The following is a 20,144-nucleotide window of genomic DNA, read 5'->3' on the forward strand; positions in this document are numbered from 1 at the left end:
ACTAAAACTAATGGTAATCATTTCAGCAAATATAACCGTCATTGTGAAACAATGATATTTTTACACCACCACACCACAGTAATGGGTTAGATTATATGGTATGAGAATAATTTTTGCAAAAGGGGATGATATATAGTATATATGCTTGCAATCAAAACTTTATAATATGTCAAATGTCATTGTATTACTGTGTGACAGGTGGAGGTAGGACCCAATAGCAAAAGGGGAACTACTAGGAATTGGGAACAAAGAAATTAAGAGATAACAACTAGATTACAAGGGAAACACAGCACACAAGAAAAGACACAGGAAAAGAGACAACACAACAACAAGCAGATGAAGACAGACGACTTAAATACACACAGGATAACGAGAGGATGGGAAACAGGAGGAAACACACTGGAACTAATACAGACTAACATGACAGGGGAAGTGGAACTGAGCACACTGAACACAAGGTGAAATATTTTCAAAATAAAACAGGAAGTACGATAACCACAGAGAAACAGACATGGAAACAAGACTGACTGGGGAGACAGAAAGAGAACACCAAACAAAATGAAGACAAGGCCAAGACTAGAAACTACAAATAGTACACAAACCAGAAAAACAACTAAAAGCAAAACCAGGTGTATACACTAAATCTTTGAATATTAAATAAAGGAGAATCCAGAGAGTCCAAATACAAAAACACTGGATTACAGACTCAGTACCGTGTTTATTTGTTTATTTTTAAACTCCCAGCATCTTCTTCACCATGTATCCTGGCATGTTGTACAGGAAAAGAGCCATGATGGCAAGCAGCAGGAGAGCAGTGACAATCTTGATGGTCAGCCACCTGTACTGGTCACAAACCAGGCGTTTCACAGCTTTGAGAGGGATGAGGAACCAGAGGAGGGCAACATCTGGACGGCTGGTGGAGTACAGAGTTATAAACACTGCGTTAGACAAATAACATCAAATAACTGACAAACCAATTTTCTTTCCAAACATCTAGAGGTTGTCACCAATTGGCTTGTACTACATTAAAAATATAAATGAGAAAAAACCAACATATTTGAACCTCATACTCACTGATGACAAAACAACACTGCACTCTTTTTTGTTTTCTATTGAGCACTAAACAAAGAAGGCATTCATATAGAGATGACATAACCCTCTGATAAATGGATTGTCCAGATCTCAGTTTATTCACAAATTTAAAATATCATACACAGATGCAAAGCAAAAAACTGAATTCAAACACTCACTTTTAAACCAGTACAACATATGAAGGTGACTAATGTTCAGTTATTTTAAAAACAAGCACTGAAAATACAGAAAACACTATTTCAACAAACAAGAAAAACTGCAACAACAAAAACAAAAAACCCTCTAATATGATTTGTACACATTAATACACAATATTAGACACACTCAAGTAATAAGTATTATCAGTAGTGTTACTGTGATAGCGCCTGTTTAACAATGCGGTGGTTAGTTTATGATATTGTAAAGCTGAAACCATTCACAACAGAATACAAGTTATCACTGAACACGCAGTCTTTGAAAAGGTAAAAACCTCAGCTGTTTCTCTTAAGCTCCCAGCATCTTCTTCACCATGTATCCAGGCATGTTGTATATGAAAAGAGCAAAGATGGCCAGCAGGAGAAGAGCAGTGACAATCTTGATGGTAAGCCACCTGTACTGGTCACAAATCAGGTGTTTCGCAGCTTTGAAGGGGATGAGGAACCAGAGGAGGGCAACATCTGGACGGCTGGTGGAGTACAGAGATGTAAAAAGACGTTAAAGAAGCCAAAGCCATTTTGGCCCACATATATGCAAAATAATCGATTACTTGCATGATGGAAATACCCACATGATATAACAAGCAAATGTTACTGGTTACCTGTTTAACACCATAACTGATTCCATAGGAATTAAGAGTTAAGTAGCAGCCAGGTGATGCTAGTCAAAATGCACTTGGCTAATTGATCATCAGCAAATGTGAGCACCTCTATAAAAGCATTATTTTTGGTAGTTTGCTGGTCTGGAGCATTCAGGTGTTTGTTAACGACTCTCTTTTACAGGAACCAGACTCAGGGAGGAGGGGCCATCTGCAATTCACACTCCAATGAATGAATCAGGAGTAACTTGGGCTTCAGTATCACAAGTATATATTGGCATACAGATTCAACCAGGGAATAAACCACCAACCTTCCACTTAGTCAACATCTTGCTCTACCTCCTGAGCCACCAATAGAAACACTAGAAAATAATTCTTCTACCTTTTCAACATATTGTATTTAGCAGCCTTTTTCTTTCCACTTTTACCATAGTAAAATATACTTAAGCAACTGCTAAAGGTATTAGGTGGGGGGGTTTATTTCAGAAATGAGCTTCTGCTTTTCTGAAGTGACTGCTGACCTCTCTGTTTTATTTTTTCAGGTGCATTATATGTTTAGTACTTATCCATGGATCCACTCATCCATTTTCCTTTGCTTGTCCAGTTTAAGGTTGTGAGCGTTGCTGAAACCAATCTCAGATGCCACGCTCTGAACAGGCTGCCAATCCATCACAAGGCTTAGTTCTTATATCTCAGAAGAAATGAACTTGTTTCATCTGTTGAGGTGGTGCTTTTGATTATCGTTCTTCCAGTGACTATACTTCTTTTTTCTTTTCCATTATAAAGCATTTTTATTAAAACTCTACTTCAGGAATAAAACTCTATATTGAAAGAAATCCGTGTGTGTGTGTTTTTCTTTGTCCACAAACACATCATCAGGAGCCGAGTAACCAAATTTGTTACATAAGTGCCCCTGCAGATTTTTATCTACACCAGATATTACTGTATGACGCATCACATTGCCTGTTAACTTAGCAATGAGCTAAAATTACGTGTATTAAGCCTGCAACTCCAATGTATCCTTTTATTTTCATGACAATAACATCTCATTCAAATCCATAAAAATTGCATTTTACATGCTTAGCAACCACCTGGCAACCAACTTTTTTCACTATTATTAAGATATTGATTTATGAACAGCATGAACAGGCCAAACAGTACTGTAGCGTGGGTGTGTGAAAGTTAATTTGGTAGATTTCTTAAAGAACATGGTTTTCTGAATCCTTTTCTTAGTGCATGTTGTTTTCTTGGTATAACTTTGTACATTTTAATGTATTCCTTCATTGCTTTTATTTAGTTTAAAAGTGCTGGCTCAATAGAAAAAGTGCACAGGAAGTTTGGAGGAGAGAGTGAGTCAAAAGTTCTAAGATTAGTCTGCTGGAACCATGTGCAGAACATCTTAAGCTCCCAGCATTTTCTTCACCATGTAACCGGGCATGCTGTAGAGAAAAAGAGTGAGCACAGCCAGCAGCAGGAGAGCAGTGACAATCCTGATGACCAGCCACTTGTACTGTGTGCAGAACAATTGTTTAATGGTCTCATTAGTGAGTGAGGAACCACAGAAGGCTGGTGTCAGGATGGCTAGAAGGACAGAAATGTGCACGTTCAGTATTACAGATTTTAAGGACTTTGGAGCATTTTACTGTTTTTCTACTACAAACTAAATTAATGCTTTGAAAGTTAGTGGACTCCCTGAAACAACAATAAAGCAGAAAGCAGGATGGGGAAAAATAATTCTAGTTAGAAATAAGGATAAGAAACAGCAACTTACCATGTAAAGAAAGAAGATCCTAGGTCTAAGTCCAGCGTTTGACTGAAGCAAATTCCTTCAACTGTCTTTCCTCAGTTCATGAAATTTCTTAATGCTTTTTATGCAAGTTTAATATTGTTTTTTAAGGTTTTTTTAATGACTGTGTAACAGGTGTTTTTTTGTTGTTGTTTTTTTTACAACAATTGATTTAACAATTCAATTTACCACTATATCTATTATGTTCTCTGTTTTTCTTTTTTTCCGCTTACCTGTTGAATGATGTTTGTTCGGACTGTCAACCTTTAAACCTGCATGTGTCTGTGCATGTAAGGTATGTGTACATGGACACAACATTTAGTATGTGACTGCTTCTGTTTATAGGAGGGGTTTATGTAGAAGCCAAAAGAATATACTGGACCATGCCGCTGAAAAAATTAGATCAAAAGAATGGATGATAGGAAAACATCCTTCATACTTGGGTTTCTCCAGTGGTTCTGGTTCATTTCGTCCTTCACCAACTGGACTTTTCTCTGCCTCCTCTCCTGTCAGAAGGTGCAGCTCTGCTTCCACTTTTCCCTGTAAAGACAAAAAACAGTATGAGTGATGTGGATTCACGCTATTACCTAAAGCAAAGATGTCAAACTCATTTTATAACGTGGGTGAGACCAGTATGAACCAGTGCACACAAAGGTTTAACTACACATTTAATCCTGGAGATATGTTACGAAACAGTGTGCTTTACTGCTTGCATTAGCATTACAAAAATGAGTCATTCCCTATTTAGAACCATAATTTCAGGTGGTGCTTTGGTGTGACTGACCGTAAGCTCAAACTCATCATCTTCATTCCTGGCCACAAAGGGCCACCAGCCTTTGATCCTCTTCTGTTTGAAGATGGAGACCATGGGCATCTCTCCTTCATTTGTCACCATTTCAATGGTACACTGCTTGGGAGTCTTGGCGCCACGTGGGAAACGGTTCAAGTCCAGCTCAATTGCACCTATGAAGACATTTTTTCTACAGTAAATGTCGAATAAGTACGAAGGTTAAGCCATCTTAATGTCATTATGCCTAAATTTACAATGTTGCCTGCTGTGTTAGTGGTGTTTCACAAACAATCTCTTATGAGTAGCGATGTTTTTTAGCTTAATGATTTTTGACAATACCCAGGAAATCATCTGCTGAGAAATGGTCGGCATCCCACACTTGCAGGTTAAGACGAGCAGGGATCTTGTACTCAGTCTCATCCCAAGCAAACATGGACTCTTTTTTTGAGATGACGATCTTCTCCTCTGCCATGAGGTAATCAAACGGGTAGATGAAGCGCCAGTTGAAATTCCCCTCCCCAGTGATGGAGTGATAATGAACATCAGTGTCCTGTTTGTCCTCCTGCTGCCCTTTTAACCAACTGTGAGAAAAGGGGGAGGGTTTGTAAATGTTTCCGTATCGGGAATCTGATTTGACTGATTTCTGCTCATAAACAAGTAAACAAAAAACAAAAGATACATTATTACCCTCGCACAAATATATCACTAGATTTCTCGCCAGTGAAGATGTCATCATCCTCCAGAACGACTTCATCTGTGTTCCAAATTATGACCCTCAGTTCAAACCTGTACAAACGCAAAAACACTAATCAATGATCAATAGTGATTGGTAAAAACCTCAAATTAAACTGCATAATTTATTCAAATACATTAAGATGGTTTTGAACTTTATACTGTGTGTGTTAAAGCTGCAAGATGACTGTTGAAATCATACTTCTTTGGTTTCCTTGGTGAAATGTCAAGTGCAGGACCAGGTGCTGTCATATCTTTAGGGAACATATCCACCCACATCTCAATTCTTCCCTAAAAAAATGTACAGGATGAGATTTTTTTTTCAATATGCAAATAATCTGTAGAAGATAATTCCAACATACAAGCCTTTTTCATCAAAAGTTTTCATATTTAAATAAGTTTACACACTTGCTCAATTCCTGGTTTATCAGGGTGGAGCAGCGGTCTGGTCTCCACGTGTTCTGGGACGAGCTTGCAGCCAGCTCGTGGAATTTCTTCCCAGTGGTTCAGCACAGTAAGGGCAAGGTGTTCATCTGTCTGCTTCTTCAGACCTGACAAACATCATCACAAAAATATATGTATTTTTTAAAGCGAATGCTAGCAAATGAAATTAAGCTTTCCCTTTAAACTGTTTAAGCATTTATCAGACTTGATGCGTGCTCAATCATCAAGGTAAGTAAATGCCAAAAAGTTGATGAACAGAATCAACTTTTTTGGCATTTATCAGACCAGTTTGTCAGTAGTACCAGCATGAAAACAAGCACACAACAAGTATTGGAGAGAGTATGTCCCACTACAGCAATATTGCCTTTCTTTAGTAAGTTACTGAGAAAATGAAGTGGAAGAAACAGAAGGACATTGAATACCATTTTCATCCTCTATCTCTGTTGGCGCCATGAAGACACGATTCTCCACCTTCACTCTTCCTGCAGGACCATAGTGAGGCCCGTCCAGTTTGCCATCCTTACACAGCTTAGCCAGGATGTGGGTGGGTTTCATCGGGTCACGCCACACATTGTAACCATGGCTACAAAAAAGGGTTAAAAAAAACAACATTTTTAAAACTAGAATCAAATGAAAGTAAATGGTGACATTTTAAAACTGTAAAAAACCTACACACACACACACACACACACACACACACACACACACACACACACACACACACACACACACACAGATATGTTGGGTTTAATATTAAAGGAAGACTTTAACACAAATCAAATTCATCTAGACCAGGGACGTCAAACTCATTTTACATCATGGGCCACAGCCCACTTTTATGTTAATTAACTGTGACTTAACTACTTTGGTAAAGTACAACTGGCCATGTGGATGTCTTTATCAGCAGAAAAAGCTGTAAAACGTATGAAAGTAAAAGTACAAAATGTATGCCTCCTTCACATTTTACAAACCCATCCAGTGGCCCAGATTAGAAGCCTTTGCCAGGCCAATTCTGGGCCCCGAGCCTTGGCTTGTGACACCCCTGATCCAGACTGATTTGATGTAAGTTGCCCAGTTCTGGAGATGAATTTAATTGCCTTGTTACCCAGTTGGGCTTCTTGAGAAATCATGATGTCTTTGCTCCAAACTTTATCATAAGCAGTTTTAAGTACAACAGGAACTAGGTTTTTCTTGACATCTATGGAGACAGACTAGCAACAGGTTAACTATTAATGGTGGCTGTGAGCTATAATGTTAGCTAGCTGAACGCTTTCACTTGATTGAATTTGTAGTAAAGTTTGTGGTGAAGAGCAGTGCATCTATTGAAAATGAACAAATTAAAGTACTGGGGTTTTTTTTGTTTTTGCTTTCATGTTGGCTAATGCTACTTGAGTCAAACAGATTGTGTGATCCTTACATTGCGTAGGCGCGTGTGATACCACACGTGGCTCTGTGTTTGCTGTAGAAACGGTTCTCGAGGTCAATTTTGGTTTCTCCAATGAGATCATCAGTTCCCACCAAGTCCCAGTCATAAATTGACACAGTTAATGTGGAATCCATTGGGAATGTGGCCTCCACATCAAAAGATCTAATAAGAGACAGATTTTAGTTTTAAGGTTTTAATTAAAATTCTGTATATTCACAAAAAATAAAAACTTGTAAGATCGTATAGATAAGGCCATGATGCTCTAAAATTACTTACTTGCCAAACAGTGGGTTCAGCTGTTTTGAGATGTAGTTCTCTTTGTCTTTTATCTCTGTTTTTCCCAGTTTTATTGCAATGTAGGGGTCGGCTTTACCGTTTATGTCTGCTGGATGCAGATCAGTTGCCTACGAAAAAAAATGGATAAATTTGAGTATGATAATAATAAGTAAGTCTAGCATTCTCGGCTATGACCGGTAACCAGCCAGTCAGCCTTAAACATTTCCAAATGTGGGTGGGTATTTGAAAGAAACTCTCAAAGGCAAAGTGGCTAAAGCTAACGTATGCAGAGCTCAGAACCATCCACAAGCTAGCACCCTTGGTATGAACCTGACTATGAGCACTCAAAGGAGCTAAAGGACCTCTTCCCAGGATATTGAAATAAATATTCACAGCAGAGCACATAGCTTACCCTGATGACATAGATCCGAACAAGGACGTTAATGGGATCATTGCTAGGAATGTTATTAAACATTCCCATGTTGGAATCAAAGTTCATGTCTCTTGGCATATCATCCGACACTTTGTACATGCACAGCGAACCCTGAATTGACACAGCGATACAAATGAAAGGGCATTCAGAGGAAAATATGAAAGAATTATTTAAAGAGCTTTGACTTTCATCATCAATGAAAAAGAAGAGACAATTTCTTACTTTGAATTTTCCAACAATTCTATCTTCATCTGTCACATTCTGATCATCATCATCACCGGCTTTTCCCCTGTACAGGTTAAAACTGTGCAGCCAGTCCTCAAAGTTACCAAAGTCGCTTTCCAGTTCTTTAGGATACACCTGAACACAGATAAGTGTATATGTAAACACATAAATTAGGTTTGGAATGACTTGTTTTCTAAGACCGTGTCTGTATGTCGCAGTCACAACTGTATACCTTCAGCTCATCCAGCTTTGGCTTTTTCTTCTCATAAGGGTCGACTGCCGGTTTCTTCTTATCTTTCTTTCCTTTTCCCTTCTTTGTGCCTTTCACAGGAGAGTCATCAGGTTTGATATCTGAGTACAGGTTAGTGGTGAGGACACAGGGACAGGGAGAAGGAGCAGAGCGCTCGAGACATGAATTCCACATGAAAGTTGCCATTACGGTACAAAGCAAGCATGCCATTGAACTCCTGAAGTATAGAGTTCAGTGAGAATGCTTGGTATTGTGACAGGATCCTCCAGGTAAGCTGTAGGTATTGGTTGATTCTTTATTGTGTGCCATGCTCCATCATCTTTGTGTTTTTAGTCACTGTCTTGTTATTGACAACTTTCATGGCTAGCATATGACAAATATGCATGTACGGGAGAAGAAAACAAGCAATTATCCTACGAATGGAAATTTGGATTCATGTCAGCATCTACATGGAGGCATTCTTGGGCTATGAAGGCTATGAGGTTCACTACTGCACTGTAGAACAAAACAACAGAGTTAGTGAGCTAATAAAGGATGAATTTTAAACTTAGGCACACATGTCAAACTATGAACATCACAGATTTTTATTAAAGCACATAAAAACAATATTCAGCAAACACAAAAACATATGGAGATGCAATTAGTGGATTTTAAAACTGATGACAAAAAGAAGAAATTTAAGGTTTCTTTTTTTTTTTTTTTTTACCTCCACCATCTGCAATGTCCATGTCATCTTTGTCCTCTGAGTCTGAGAGAGCTGCCTCTTGAGCCTTGAGTGACTGAAAGAGTAAAGCTCTATTTCTTAACTGTCTAGACCAAACAAAACCTCCTACTTATCAGCTATAGTATCAAGGTTAAGATCCACTAAGTCTAAATGAAGTCTTGAAGAAAAATTCAATCTATAGCACTGTGCAAAAGTCTTTAGCTGCCCTTTATTTTGAAAGGAAATTTGAAAATAGTTGCAATGATTTACTGAAACATGAAAACAAATACAGAAATGTTGTATATAAAGAAAGAACTGTTTGTAAAGATTGAATGAGCTTGAAAGTTAATATTTGATACGATCACCTTTATTCTTCAACACAGCCAAAGCTCTCTTAGGCAAGATTTCTTGTTATTTCTTTAAATAATTTTCAGGAATAGTTCTCCTGGATTTATGAAGGACATTCAAAGCTCTTCTCTGGATGTTGACTGCCTTTTGTTCCATTCTTTGCAAAGATTATCCCACAATGCATCAGTAATGTTGAGTGATGGCCAGTCCATGACTGATAGTGTCTCAGTGTTGTACCTCTCTCCCGATCTCCTTGATCCATACTGACAATGATTTGATCCAAAAGCTTCAAATTAGAATTCATAACCCTATTAGACATATTATTACTGATTTTCAGCTCAGGTCTTGTGTTATTTGGCACACCGCAGCCTTTTCTCCCTGTTTCTCTTCCTTAAGAATGGCTTCTTGACAGCCATCCTTCCACCGAGAGCATTTCTGATGAGGCTTGAATGAGCAGTAGATAGATAGACCTAAGGAGATGCATCTCCCAGATTCTGTGTGATTTCTTGCTGGCCTTTTTTCCTACTTCTTAATGATATGACGATAGTCTTTAGGCCTGCTGCTTTTGATTTTGTCCTCCACTTTTACCAGTTTCTTTAATTTTTTAAAGGACACATTGCACATAATGGCGATATATGCAAAGTTTTTGGCTAAGAACTCTTTGGGAAATTTGTGTAGTACTGCATCATCATACTTTGCAACATTGTTAACATTATATAATCAGTCAAAAGAAGGCTTGTTACCTCTGTCAAAGTTTCAATGGAAGCGAAATATTTGGACCACCAGTCCAGCATGCTCTCGTCAAGTTCCTCCTCCTCCATCTCATCACCCTTCTTCCTCTTCTTTTTCTTCCCTTTGCCATCCTTGTCATCATCCTTGGTATAAAAGTAACACAGATCTTTTGATTAAGGCTTTGAGACATCTTGATTCACCGTGAAATAAAATAATGCAGTTTGATTTATAAATCAAGCAAGCACAGATCTCTACTTACCTCAACTTTGACCACAGCATCAGAGCCCTACAAAGGAACACCAGATTGTGTTTACTTTGTATTTTTTATCTCTATAATTTTCAAATTTTCAAAAGTTACACTTACACAGTCAAGTTTGACAACAGTTTCCACTTTCTTAAAAGAAGGCTCAGAATCCATGCTGACAACAATAATTTCCTCTGAAAGAAAAAAAAAATCATCATCACAAACTGTCAGACAATACTGTGTGGCGCAAACGTATATTCTACTTTTCTGTTATTTGATACCTGTAGTGGACCAGTTGTTGGCTTGCTTGTCAGCTCCCCTGTAGATGAACTTCCGCAGAGTGGTGACAGCATGAGAGCCAACCAAAGTATAGCGGCCAAAAGCTCTACAGTCCACTACTCGGATGTTCAGCGGCGGGTGAAGCAACTCATTTTCAGGCAAGTCCTGACACAGAAAATCCAGAGTCAGTTCTTGCAGAGCAGGTGTGGTGGCTGACATGAGCCAACCCAAGCTTCAGTTCTATGTTTGAACGCAAATGCATAACGGAAAAATATATCAATAGTGCCAGTACAGTACCACTTCAAACCACTTGACAAGAGTGCTGAAGTTGGGGTTTTTCCTGTAGTTGGAGATGAGGGCAGACTGAACTCCCTTTCCAGCACATTCAATGTCCACACGAGGCCGGTCCACCTGGGCGAGATTCACCCTCTTCAGGTCCCTCAAGCCCCAGAACAAAACCTAAAGAAAAGAAAGGTTAGCTGACATTACAGATGTTTTACTTTCTTTCAGTGAATGTCCGTCAGTTAACAGTCAAAGCTATTCTGAAGTCTTTACTTCAATCCTGTACTTGCTGAGCACTGGTCTGATCCCCAGTGGTACTGGGAGGATTGGGCCACGGTCTATATCTGTAGGACCATCTATGGGAGGTAGGTCAGCTTTTCCATTGGGGCCAATCTAAAGGACGATATAAAGAACTATGAAGAAAATGAAGTGATGGAAGCATAAGCTCACGGGTTGATGTTGTCTGTACTTTGGAAAGCTAACCTGCAGCAGTTCAAAGGCTGCCAGCATTTCTCCAGCAGTGCAGTTTCCACGGTAGATCTGATAGTACTCCAGTTGGGGAGGAAAACGTGGGGGACCGTAGTGCTCATCAGCCATTTTGACCACAGGCTTAGCAAAGGTTCTGCCCATGAAGTCAGCTTTACCCTGAAAGCAAAGGACCAGACGCAGTGAAAAATCTGATTATTTTAAAAAATGCTCTTCTTGGCTTACCGTATTAATGTTTATATTACAATGAGTGCATTTAAAAAAGCAATTAGAGAGCTGATTGTGAAGTAAGTAGTCCTATTAGCAGGAAGAAACATGGCTCAAGGTGCACATGTTTCACACTAGATAAAAAGGACTGAAGATAAAAGACAAAGTAAACAATGAAAGATCCCTAAAATAACCAGTGAACTGCAAAACAGATATGCATTTATGCACATTCAGAAAATGAGTGAATATCTAATCATTGTTTCTAAAAAAAAAAAAAAAAGAACAAAAGCAACTTAATCTTTCTTGCAGTTAGTGGTTATAAAAAAGTCAAAAATCCTGTTGGTCACATACAAAAGCACAAGTTTTACTTAAAGGAATGCAACAGGGATAAGTTAATCACGAGGGTCCATCAGGTCCTTATGGACATATCTTATTCCTCTTGCATGCCTTTCAAAGGAATCTACTCTGCACACATGACAGTGCTGCTACAGTACATCAAGCCAATCCACACTCTACTTATCCAAAGGGTCATCCAAAACAATGGTGTTTTTGTCAGGAGATAATATAAAATAGTCAGTCAGCAAACAAATTCCTTCAGATATAATTCATGTCAGGTTGCTATGGAGACAAAGACAAACTCAATGAAATCAACCCACAACCATTTATGCAAAAAAAATGTAATCATAAAAATAAAAATATTGCGGGTATACCGCATGCTACTTTTAGTCTCTCGTGACTCGGTTAGTCAGACATTTCAACATATAAAGATGAAGGATCATGGTAAGACTGCTGTCGAGGTTTTGCCCACATTATTATAAACAGAGAGGCCTCTGTATATCAAAATAACCCTTACCACTGTGTCTTGATCATAGAGCTCAATGACAATAATAGGAGGGTCATCTCTCAGTTCACTGGCCTCCCCAAACAACTCCACATTCTCAAAAACCAACAGCTGGTCCCACGTGGGGCAGAGGGTCTCAGCCAGCACCTGTGAGAAGACAAAACGTTTAAAGTGATCGAGAACAGGTTCTCAAGTACATAAAATTTAGTGCTAACAGGTGATCTCATTAAAAAAAAAAACTTTTGAGCTTGCCCACCTCAGTGACTTGGCTTTGCGATGAGAAGAAAACCCTTGCAAATGGATCGGACAGACCTGTGCTGTCAGCGGCGAACAGGCTGCGAGCCTGGTACATGTGGACCCTCAGCTGGAAGATTTGTTTCACTACAGAGAAGTAAAATCTCATAAGTGACTATAGAAGTATATAACAGTATATGTAATTCTTGCCTACGTTAGATTTAGAGATAGACTTTTTCTTTTTTTGCCATGCACTCCATATAAAAGACAGGTTGCAGCTCCAGGTGTAAAGTGAAGCCAAGTAGCAAATCCCTCTAATGACCAGCAGGAGGTGCTGTTATGGTTTGGAAATTATGTGTGATTGTTCGTTACTATTAAGGTTCAGAAAGACAATAAAGGCCACCTTAAAGAAATGAAAACTTTGTGATTGATGAGTTTCTATTGAATGGGTGATTAATGTCAGTCACAGCCACCTCTCACTCATAAAGACCAGTTTTATACCAAGATACAAATCTCTCTAAGGCTTCATGACAAGACCTCACTATCCAGTGGGTGACAGCATAGTGACTATGACAATCTAAACAGAGTCTATTTTGTGAGCATAGCATGTCCACCCACCTGCAGCCAATCAGAAGAAAGCTGGCTTAAAGCGAGGAAGGCCACAAAAAAGAGTAAATATAACTATATGGTAAAGGATAATTTTGAACTGAGATTCTCACAAAGCTAATCTAGTAAAGTTGAAGAATAAATTTACACAGCTGTGAATGGGTATAATTTGTCCCTTTAGCCACAGTGTGAATGGTAGATATCTGTTATGAGAAAAGCTGGTGTAAGGTGAGCTGCAAAATGGCCTTACTCATGTAGGTGAGGCTGATGGGTGGTGAGGCTGGCAAGCCGGGTCCTCTGGACAACTTATTTTCCTCAAATCCATTAGGTAAGCCACTCAGGTAGTCTTTGCGCTGCCTGCTCAGACCCAGCCACAGATAAATCTCTATCTTGGATTGCACTGTCCACCCAGCTGGTCCAAAGCCCTTTTTACCAGGAATCTTTACAAGAGGAAAATACAAAACACTTTAGCTGCTGAAGAACACAGAATACAGATAAGGAAAAGTTTCATTATAGACTGGGAGTTTGTATCAGAATAGATTAGGTACTCGCCCTGAGAAAGATTGTTTTGACTTTCCCACAGTCTTTTCCCTTCTCCTCGTATATGCTGGAATAAAGGATGTCCTTAGAGGGGACACGTGCATAAGCAATACGCTTTCCATTGCTTATCATCCATATGAAAACATCTGGAACGCTGTGTTGAGGCTGCAATAAGAATGAGTCCTCATTTAAATATGTTACTGAATAACCACTATAGAACATACAAATGCATCAAAAAAGATTATTTGTAAATAAAGACATAGACATAGATCTCACTTCCTCAGCCAGAAAGCGCAGCTTCGACAGGAAGTTCTGAGCCAGCTTCAGCTTATCTCTCACTGTGCTTTTTTTCACCTGTGACCTCATGGTCTTAGCTTGCTGACCAATGGCCTCCTAAAAGGAGGAAGAGGTTCAGCAGTTAGCACAGTACAAATATAATCAATAGGTGGGAACAATAAAGATTACTCTTTTGAGTTTACGTACCACTTCCGACAAGCACAGCTTCAGTCTCTCCTTGTCAAGTTTGGTTCTGCCCGACTGACTCTGGTCCTTGTTTGCCAATGAAAGAAACTGACTGAAAGAGTTAAGGTTTGGTGAGTGCAAATGTTTACAATCATTAAAAACACTTCATGTGCAGCTTAGGTTTGTAACCACGGACCTGCATCCTTGGCTGAGTTCCTCAAGAACACCTCTAAGCCTGCGCTCGGGATAGGCCTTCTCTGTTTTAATGATCTCTTGCACATCATTCAGCCCATCCTCCTATGAAAGCAACATAACGATAATGATTTAAATTATGTTGGCGTTGACTTAGACAAACTTAGCTTTAAGTTAATGCATGACTTGCCAGTTTATCAGCAATGTTGTCAATGATGTTGGCATTATACAGCCTCCTTCTCTGGTCTTGCCACCAGCTCTTGATGTAAATGCACGGCTTCCTCTCAAAATATGGCAGATGGAAATAGTTTCTGTGGATTAAAATTAGAGCATATCTAACATGTTGTTTTTTAAAATACCTAAATCAATACTTCTAAACTGTTTTTACAATCTTTTAAATCAAAGCAAGAACTAAAAGCTTTTGTATTGTATGTGATATTATTGCTCTGACCGGTCTGTGATGACAGGTTTCATGGGTGGGGTTGTTGCCACTGACTGCAGGTCTCCATCGTCGTCCATCTCCTCTTCACTGGAATTGTTGATCAGTTCAGTTTCCTCTTCATCTCCATCACCCTTCTTCCCCTTTGTTTTTGGTTTGACAACTCCATCATTCTCATTTCCATAATAACCTGGCAACAACCATGATGTTAACAGTTAAACCATAAAAGATGCGGTACTTACTACAATAATAGTATATATATGATTCTATATTTTTTTTAAACTACAGCAAAGATATTTAATAAAGGTCATTAGGCATGCTAATTTCTCAAAAGAAAGTCTGCTAAACACTAAAACTGACAACGAGGTGATGGAAAGTACCTATGGTGACCTCAAAGTGTATGGGCTTATCACCAATCTTTCTATCAACCATTGTGGCCTCCAGGAAGGAACTGAAGAGGAAGAATTCCTCAACCTTTCCAGTGGCAGTCTGTGAAAACAAAAAATGGACAAGTATAATCATCTGTTTAAGAATAAAGACTTATATAAAGGTGGCATCAATGTAAAACAAAAAAAAAGGTTAAAGCACTGTAATTCATTACATATGAGGGATACCACTGTGTTTAGCCACATTGATGCAAACAGCTATTAATAATACACCAGGTACTATTAATAATTCACAGTAATTGCAGGCACATAACCCATCAGTAGGAGAAACAGTTGGCTCCATCTGCATGACTGCCCATCCAGTCAGGCATTCACCTCTGAGATGTTGGGTATTCCCTCCATCTGCACGTCTGTGGAGCTGGTAATTTCAGGGGAGGAGGTGTCCAGGAGCTCCATGCCAAGGCTGATGAGCAGACGGGCTCTGAAGGACACGCCCTCTCCAAGTCCATCATTTAACTCCTGGTATTCGTCCATAAGGGTGTAGGTACGAGTGGAGCCATACATGTTCACCCAAGCAGGCCCAAGAGTCGGAAGGAAGCCTGAAAAACAAAGAGAAAAGGGGATTTTAATCTAATAATTTGCAAGAGCAAAACTAACTGACATGTCAAAAGAAAATCTTCTGCAGTTAATTTGTGGAGAAGATATTTCTTCAAACATTTAAAGTTGCATCACCTTTGTCCCCATCGTTAGAAATCTTGCGCAGGTCTAAGAAGTGCGTTCCTATCGCAACATCATTCACTTTATCCGAATCTCGGAGCTGGATCTTTATACGTTTGCAGAGTGGTGGAAACATCTCAGTGAAAACAATTTGCTCGTTCCAGATAGGCTCATAGCAGCTCTTCTGAACTGATGTTTTCCCCTGTAGCAATCGCACATTGTAAACTTATGTTATGTCAGTGAGATTTAGATTTTGAGCTGGATGAGAAAAAAAATGCTACATAGGGCAACGAACGCATGGCAGCTTTGTTAGCACTCACCTTCTGCCCAGCAAACTGTACTTGGACATAAGGATCAACCAGGTCCTTATTTTCTCCTATGAAGGCCTTTTTCACATTCGCCATGATGCTGGTGTTCATTCTGGGGAGCCCCTCAGCTCTGTAGATCTTCAAGTAATAACGAGCCCATTGCCTCTCTGCAGGCACCCCCTCGGGTAATAAGAGATTCCTGAAATAGAGAGTTAATATATTTTCTTCACTAGTTTCAAATGTTAAAAAAAAGAATACATCTGTGTTTTATTTACCCATCTATGTCATCTTCTTCAGATTCATTTGCCTTGTGTGGAGTTTTTATAGTGTCCCCTTTAGCCACAACTGCAATATCACATTTAACGTAGCCCTTACAGCCAGCTGTGATGTCATCAGGGTCAGACAAGAGAGCCCATTTGTGGTAAAACTGATGATCTACAAGTCAAGGGAGGCATATTTATTAATACATTTGTATCATTAATGTAGTGATATTTTTAAAAAGCTGATCTCGATTAATTCTTTACCAGGCTGGGAGTAGATTGTGCCTACATCCATTTTAAAACTTCCAACCAGGGTCCCACTACGCAGAAGATTTTTGGAGTGCACTACCTATAGTTTGGTTTAGGGAAGTAAACAACACAGGGTTTAGTGCGCTTGTGAAAAGGAACTGCTATCAGTGACTTTTACGTTTAACTATAAGGAACGAGACGACTCACAGACACTTTCAGGATTTTGTCAAACATAACATCTGGAGGGACGTGGAAGTCGAACACAAAATACTGGAGATTAAAAGAGTTTTAATGACAATGATGCACAGTTGCCCTTTTAATAAACTTTAATAAATTATTATACATGATGTAATGACAGACTCACTTCGTTGTAATATGGGCAGTTGGTTGATTCCTTCATTGAGGTGTACTTTTTATCTTCTCCAATCTCCACGCAAACCATTGGATCCATGTTCAAGCCCACCAGCTGTCTGGCTTCAATCACTGTCACACTGACCTGGAATTAAATAATCAAATGTTTGTCTGCTATTGTTTAAGAGGCACTACATTAAATATAAAAACATAAATACACTCAATAACAACTTTCCCTTGCCTGATAATCTACTGGTCTTCCAGAGCTGGGCTCCATCTTGATGTCTGGCTTTGACCTGCATCGCAATGTGAACGTGGTTAATGTAGAGTGAGACAGACGCAAATAAATGATCTTCATTGTCATTATACAATGTATAATTAAAATAAAAATAATAAATAATTAGAATTAATACAAATAGGTAAGTAACTAAAGATAAAAAATAAACACAGCGGCATTGTACACAACTTAGCTAGCGTAAAGTGTTTATAGTCAAGTGTGTAGTGAGGTGGAAACTTCAGTAGTGGAAGCAAATGCTAGGATAAACTGTTCCTCAGTCCACTCGTTCTCATTTTTATTGTTCTGAATGGTTTTGCAGGTTGGCAGCAGTTTGAACAGTTTGAACAGAGATCCAGGGTGTGTATCTCTGTCGCTGTTCATGCACTACAGAACTCTTGCCTCTTATTAGACACGTTGGTGGTGACAGCTGTGACTGAGGCCAGTGAGATGGTGTCAGGGTCCACGCCTCCTCCCATGAACATGCCCTGGCGATCCAGGTCCTCTGTCTCCAAAATTGCTGGCTCATCTGTAGATCAAATAAAAGACACAGAGTGAGGAAACGTGTTATTTTAGTAGCAGCGTTTATTCCAAGAATGTCATTACAAGAGAAGACCCCAAAATACCTTCAGCCTCTCCCAGCAGAGACAAAAGAGAATACAGCAGGTAGCCTGACTGCTGTGAGAGTGGCAGTCCAGTATTTACTTCAGGAAATAAAGCCAAAATACTACCCTTCCCAGATTGATACCAATTCCTTACACCATTAATAGTAGCGACATTATACTAGTTGTTTTCACCAAGAGGACACAGAGAGATGAAACCATAGAACATAATTTGAAACCCATCCTGCTGACCTTTTGATATGATACATCTACCAATTAGAAGCAACAGTGCAGGATTAATTATCTAATATCCAAATAGCTATTAGGCTATTAAAATGTTAACAAGATTGGCATATAAAAGCTGATATTTTGTATTTTATATTCAGGATACTTCAGGTTTTGAGTTATTTTGACCTAATCATCTATGATGGCCAATACCTCCATTTCTGTCCTCCTTTTGTCCACGGTTCTTACTGCGCTTCATGGTTCACGACAGTCATCGAGTGCTCTGTGAAAAAAATAAAACAATAAAAATTTCATAACAATTTTGTACTTTTCTTTTTATCAATATGAGTGAACTAATGGTCTGTGCGTTTTTTGTTTTTTGTATATTTTCTGTGCATGTTCTGTTGCCAGAAACAGCAACCAAACCCATTCTTCAGTAACACACCTGCAAAACCACAGCAGAATAAACCATGGCACTTTACGATTGGCCTGTGCTGCAGATAGAGGCTAAATTATTAGGACTGTTTAAATTAAATGCTAAAACAAACAGCAAACAAAAAGCAAGTGTAAGGACAGAACACAGCACAGAAGGTGTGTAAGAAGAAGGGTATCACCATACTACCACACCCCGGATTACCCTTTAAAAGGGCCTTTTCAATTATTTAGATTGGCTGACCTTAATACATGAATTGGAGGGGATACATTTCACATGCATTGTGAAAAATAATACACTTAAAATAATTAATTTTGGAAGTGGCACACTGTGGGGCAGGTGCCAGGATAAAAGAAAACGTAAGGACATGATTAACAGCTTGGACAATGGAAAATTCAATTTTCCCCTCATTTATCCGAGATTTAAAAAAATATAAGGAAAATTGGATTTCTGTGGTGTCAATTAACTAGCATGTGTCACCTTTTCTAGCTGTTTTGAATTTTGCTTTTTTATATTTTCAGTTTTCACTAATATCCAAAAACAAAGCAATATATTACAACACTTTCTGTTGAATGTATAAAACAAGCATCAATGCTTCAAACTGCTCAAACCAATACCAACTTAAGCACACTTAAAAAATTTAGAATAACTAAAAGAATGAATATTTTTGCAGCTCTGAAACATAACTTTTTTTTTAACTCAACTGAATCTAATCTACCAAGCCACGAAAGGGTTCCTCATCAAAGAAACAGTCTTTCAAGTATATTGCAAAAACACTGAGGCCTAATTGCCAAAGTTATTTGCACAGTACAGCTGATCTTTCACTTAACTTGGTGTTGCTAAGGACTTCAAATAATCTGATCATACATACCATACAGAAGGAATGATTCCCCTGTGTCCTTCCTCTAAGCAGGCTGTTATTTTTTCCTCTTTTTTTCCCACTGGAAATGGCAGAAACACTACGTAAACATTTTAGACATTTGCGCAGCACAAAGAATAAGGCTACAAAGTAAAGTTGCGCAGAAAAGAATTTGGTTTGTCTAAGTCTAAAGTTGGGCAGGAGTGATGTGATACACCAATGAATAGTGCATGAGTGTTGAACCCGAGACTGGTAACTATAACTAGGGACCGCTGAGAGACGTCACTGTCTGCCAATCCACACAGGCTCTGTCTGCTACAAAGGATATATGTATTAAGCTTCTTTTTAAAAATATATATATAAATATATCTAAAATATTTCAAATGAACGAGATAGTTCATGATCATTCTATTGTAGTGAATCTTCCTAACATAGCCTGCAAAGCTTCAATACCACTACTGGAAAGTATGTTTTAAGTACAATTTAGAAAGTATGTTGCACTAAATAATAATCAAGTTTGCTACAATGTGAAGATAAAGACAATTCTAAGATTTTCATAGTGTTACCATAAGTTAGGGTTGTATAAAAAAATCTACTGGAAGTGCTTTAAACTGTGTGAACTTTGGGTAATCAGTATA

At 38.7% G+C, this 20,144-nt stretch overlaps 1 protein-coding gene across 1 annotated transcript; it reads right to left on the reverse strand.

Moving 5' to 3' along the window:
- Positions 1 to 732: 732 nt before the first annotated feature.
- Positions 733 to 18,473, reverse strand: LOC102210250 (otoferlin-like). Its single transcript, XM_013911710.1, has 41 exons — positions 18,428 to 18,473; positions 17,790 to 17,916; positions 17,355 to 17,409; positions 17,127 to 17,258; positions 16,970 to 17,032; positions 16,778 to 16,862; positions 16,529 to 16,688; positions 16,266 to 16,452; positions 15,961 to 16,147; positions 15,604 to 15,827; positions 15,223 to 15,331; positions 14,855 to 15,032; positions 14,594 to 14,714; positions 14,408 to 14,508; positions 14,233 to 14,323; positions 14,026 to 14,142; positions 13,762 to 13,914; positions 13,460 to 13,649; positions 12,626 to 12,750; positions 12,382 to 12,516; positions 11,319 to 11,480; positions 11,109 to 11,228; positions 10,851 to 11,012; positions 10,556 to 10,718; positions 10,395 to 10,468; positions 10,290 to 10,316; positions 10,042 to 10,161; positions 8,954 to 9,026; positions 8,230 to 8,348; positions 7,995 to 8,132; positions 7,752 to 7,883; positions 7,340 to 7,467; positions 7,055 to 7,225; positions 6,060 to 6,220; positions 5,602 to 5,744; positions 5,396 to 5,484; positions 5,149 to 5,247; positions 4,801 to 5,042; positions 4,456 to 4,634; positions 4,111 to 4,211; positions 733 to 913 (listed from the first exon to the last, which is right to left on the reverse strand). The coding sequence occupies exons 1-41, from the start codon at positions 18,471 to 18,473 to the stop codon at positions 733 to 735; spliced, it is 5,370 nt and encodes a 1,789-aa protein (XP_013767164.1).
- Between the last annotated feature and the right edge of the window lie 1,671 nt (positions 18,474 to 20,144).

This window comes from Pundamilia nyererei, unplaced genomic scaffold (assembly GCF_000239375.1).
Source record: "Pundamilia nyererei isolate P.nyererei 1_Seehausen unplaced genomic scaffold, PunNye1.0 scaffold00070, whole genome shotgun sequence".
Lineage (NCBI taxonomy): Eukaryota > Metazoa > Chordata > Actinopteri > Cichliformes > Cichlidae > Pundamilia > Pundamilia nyererei.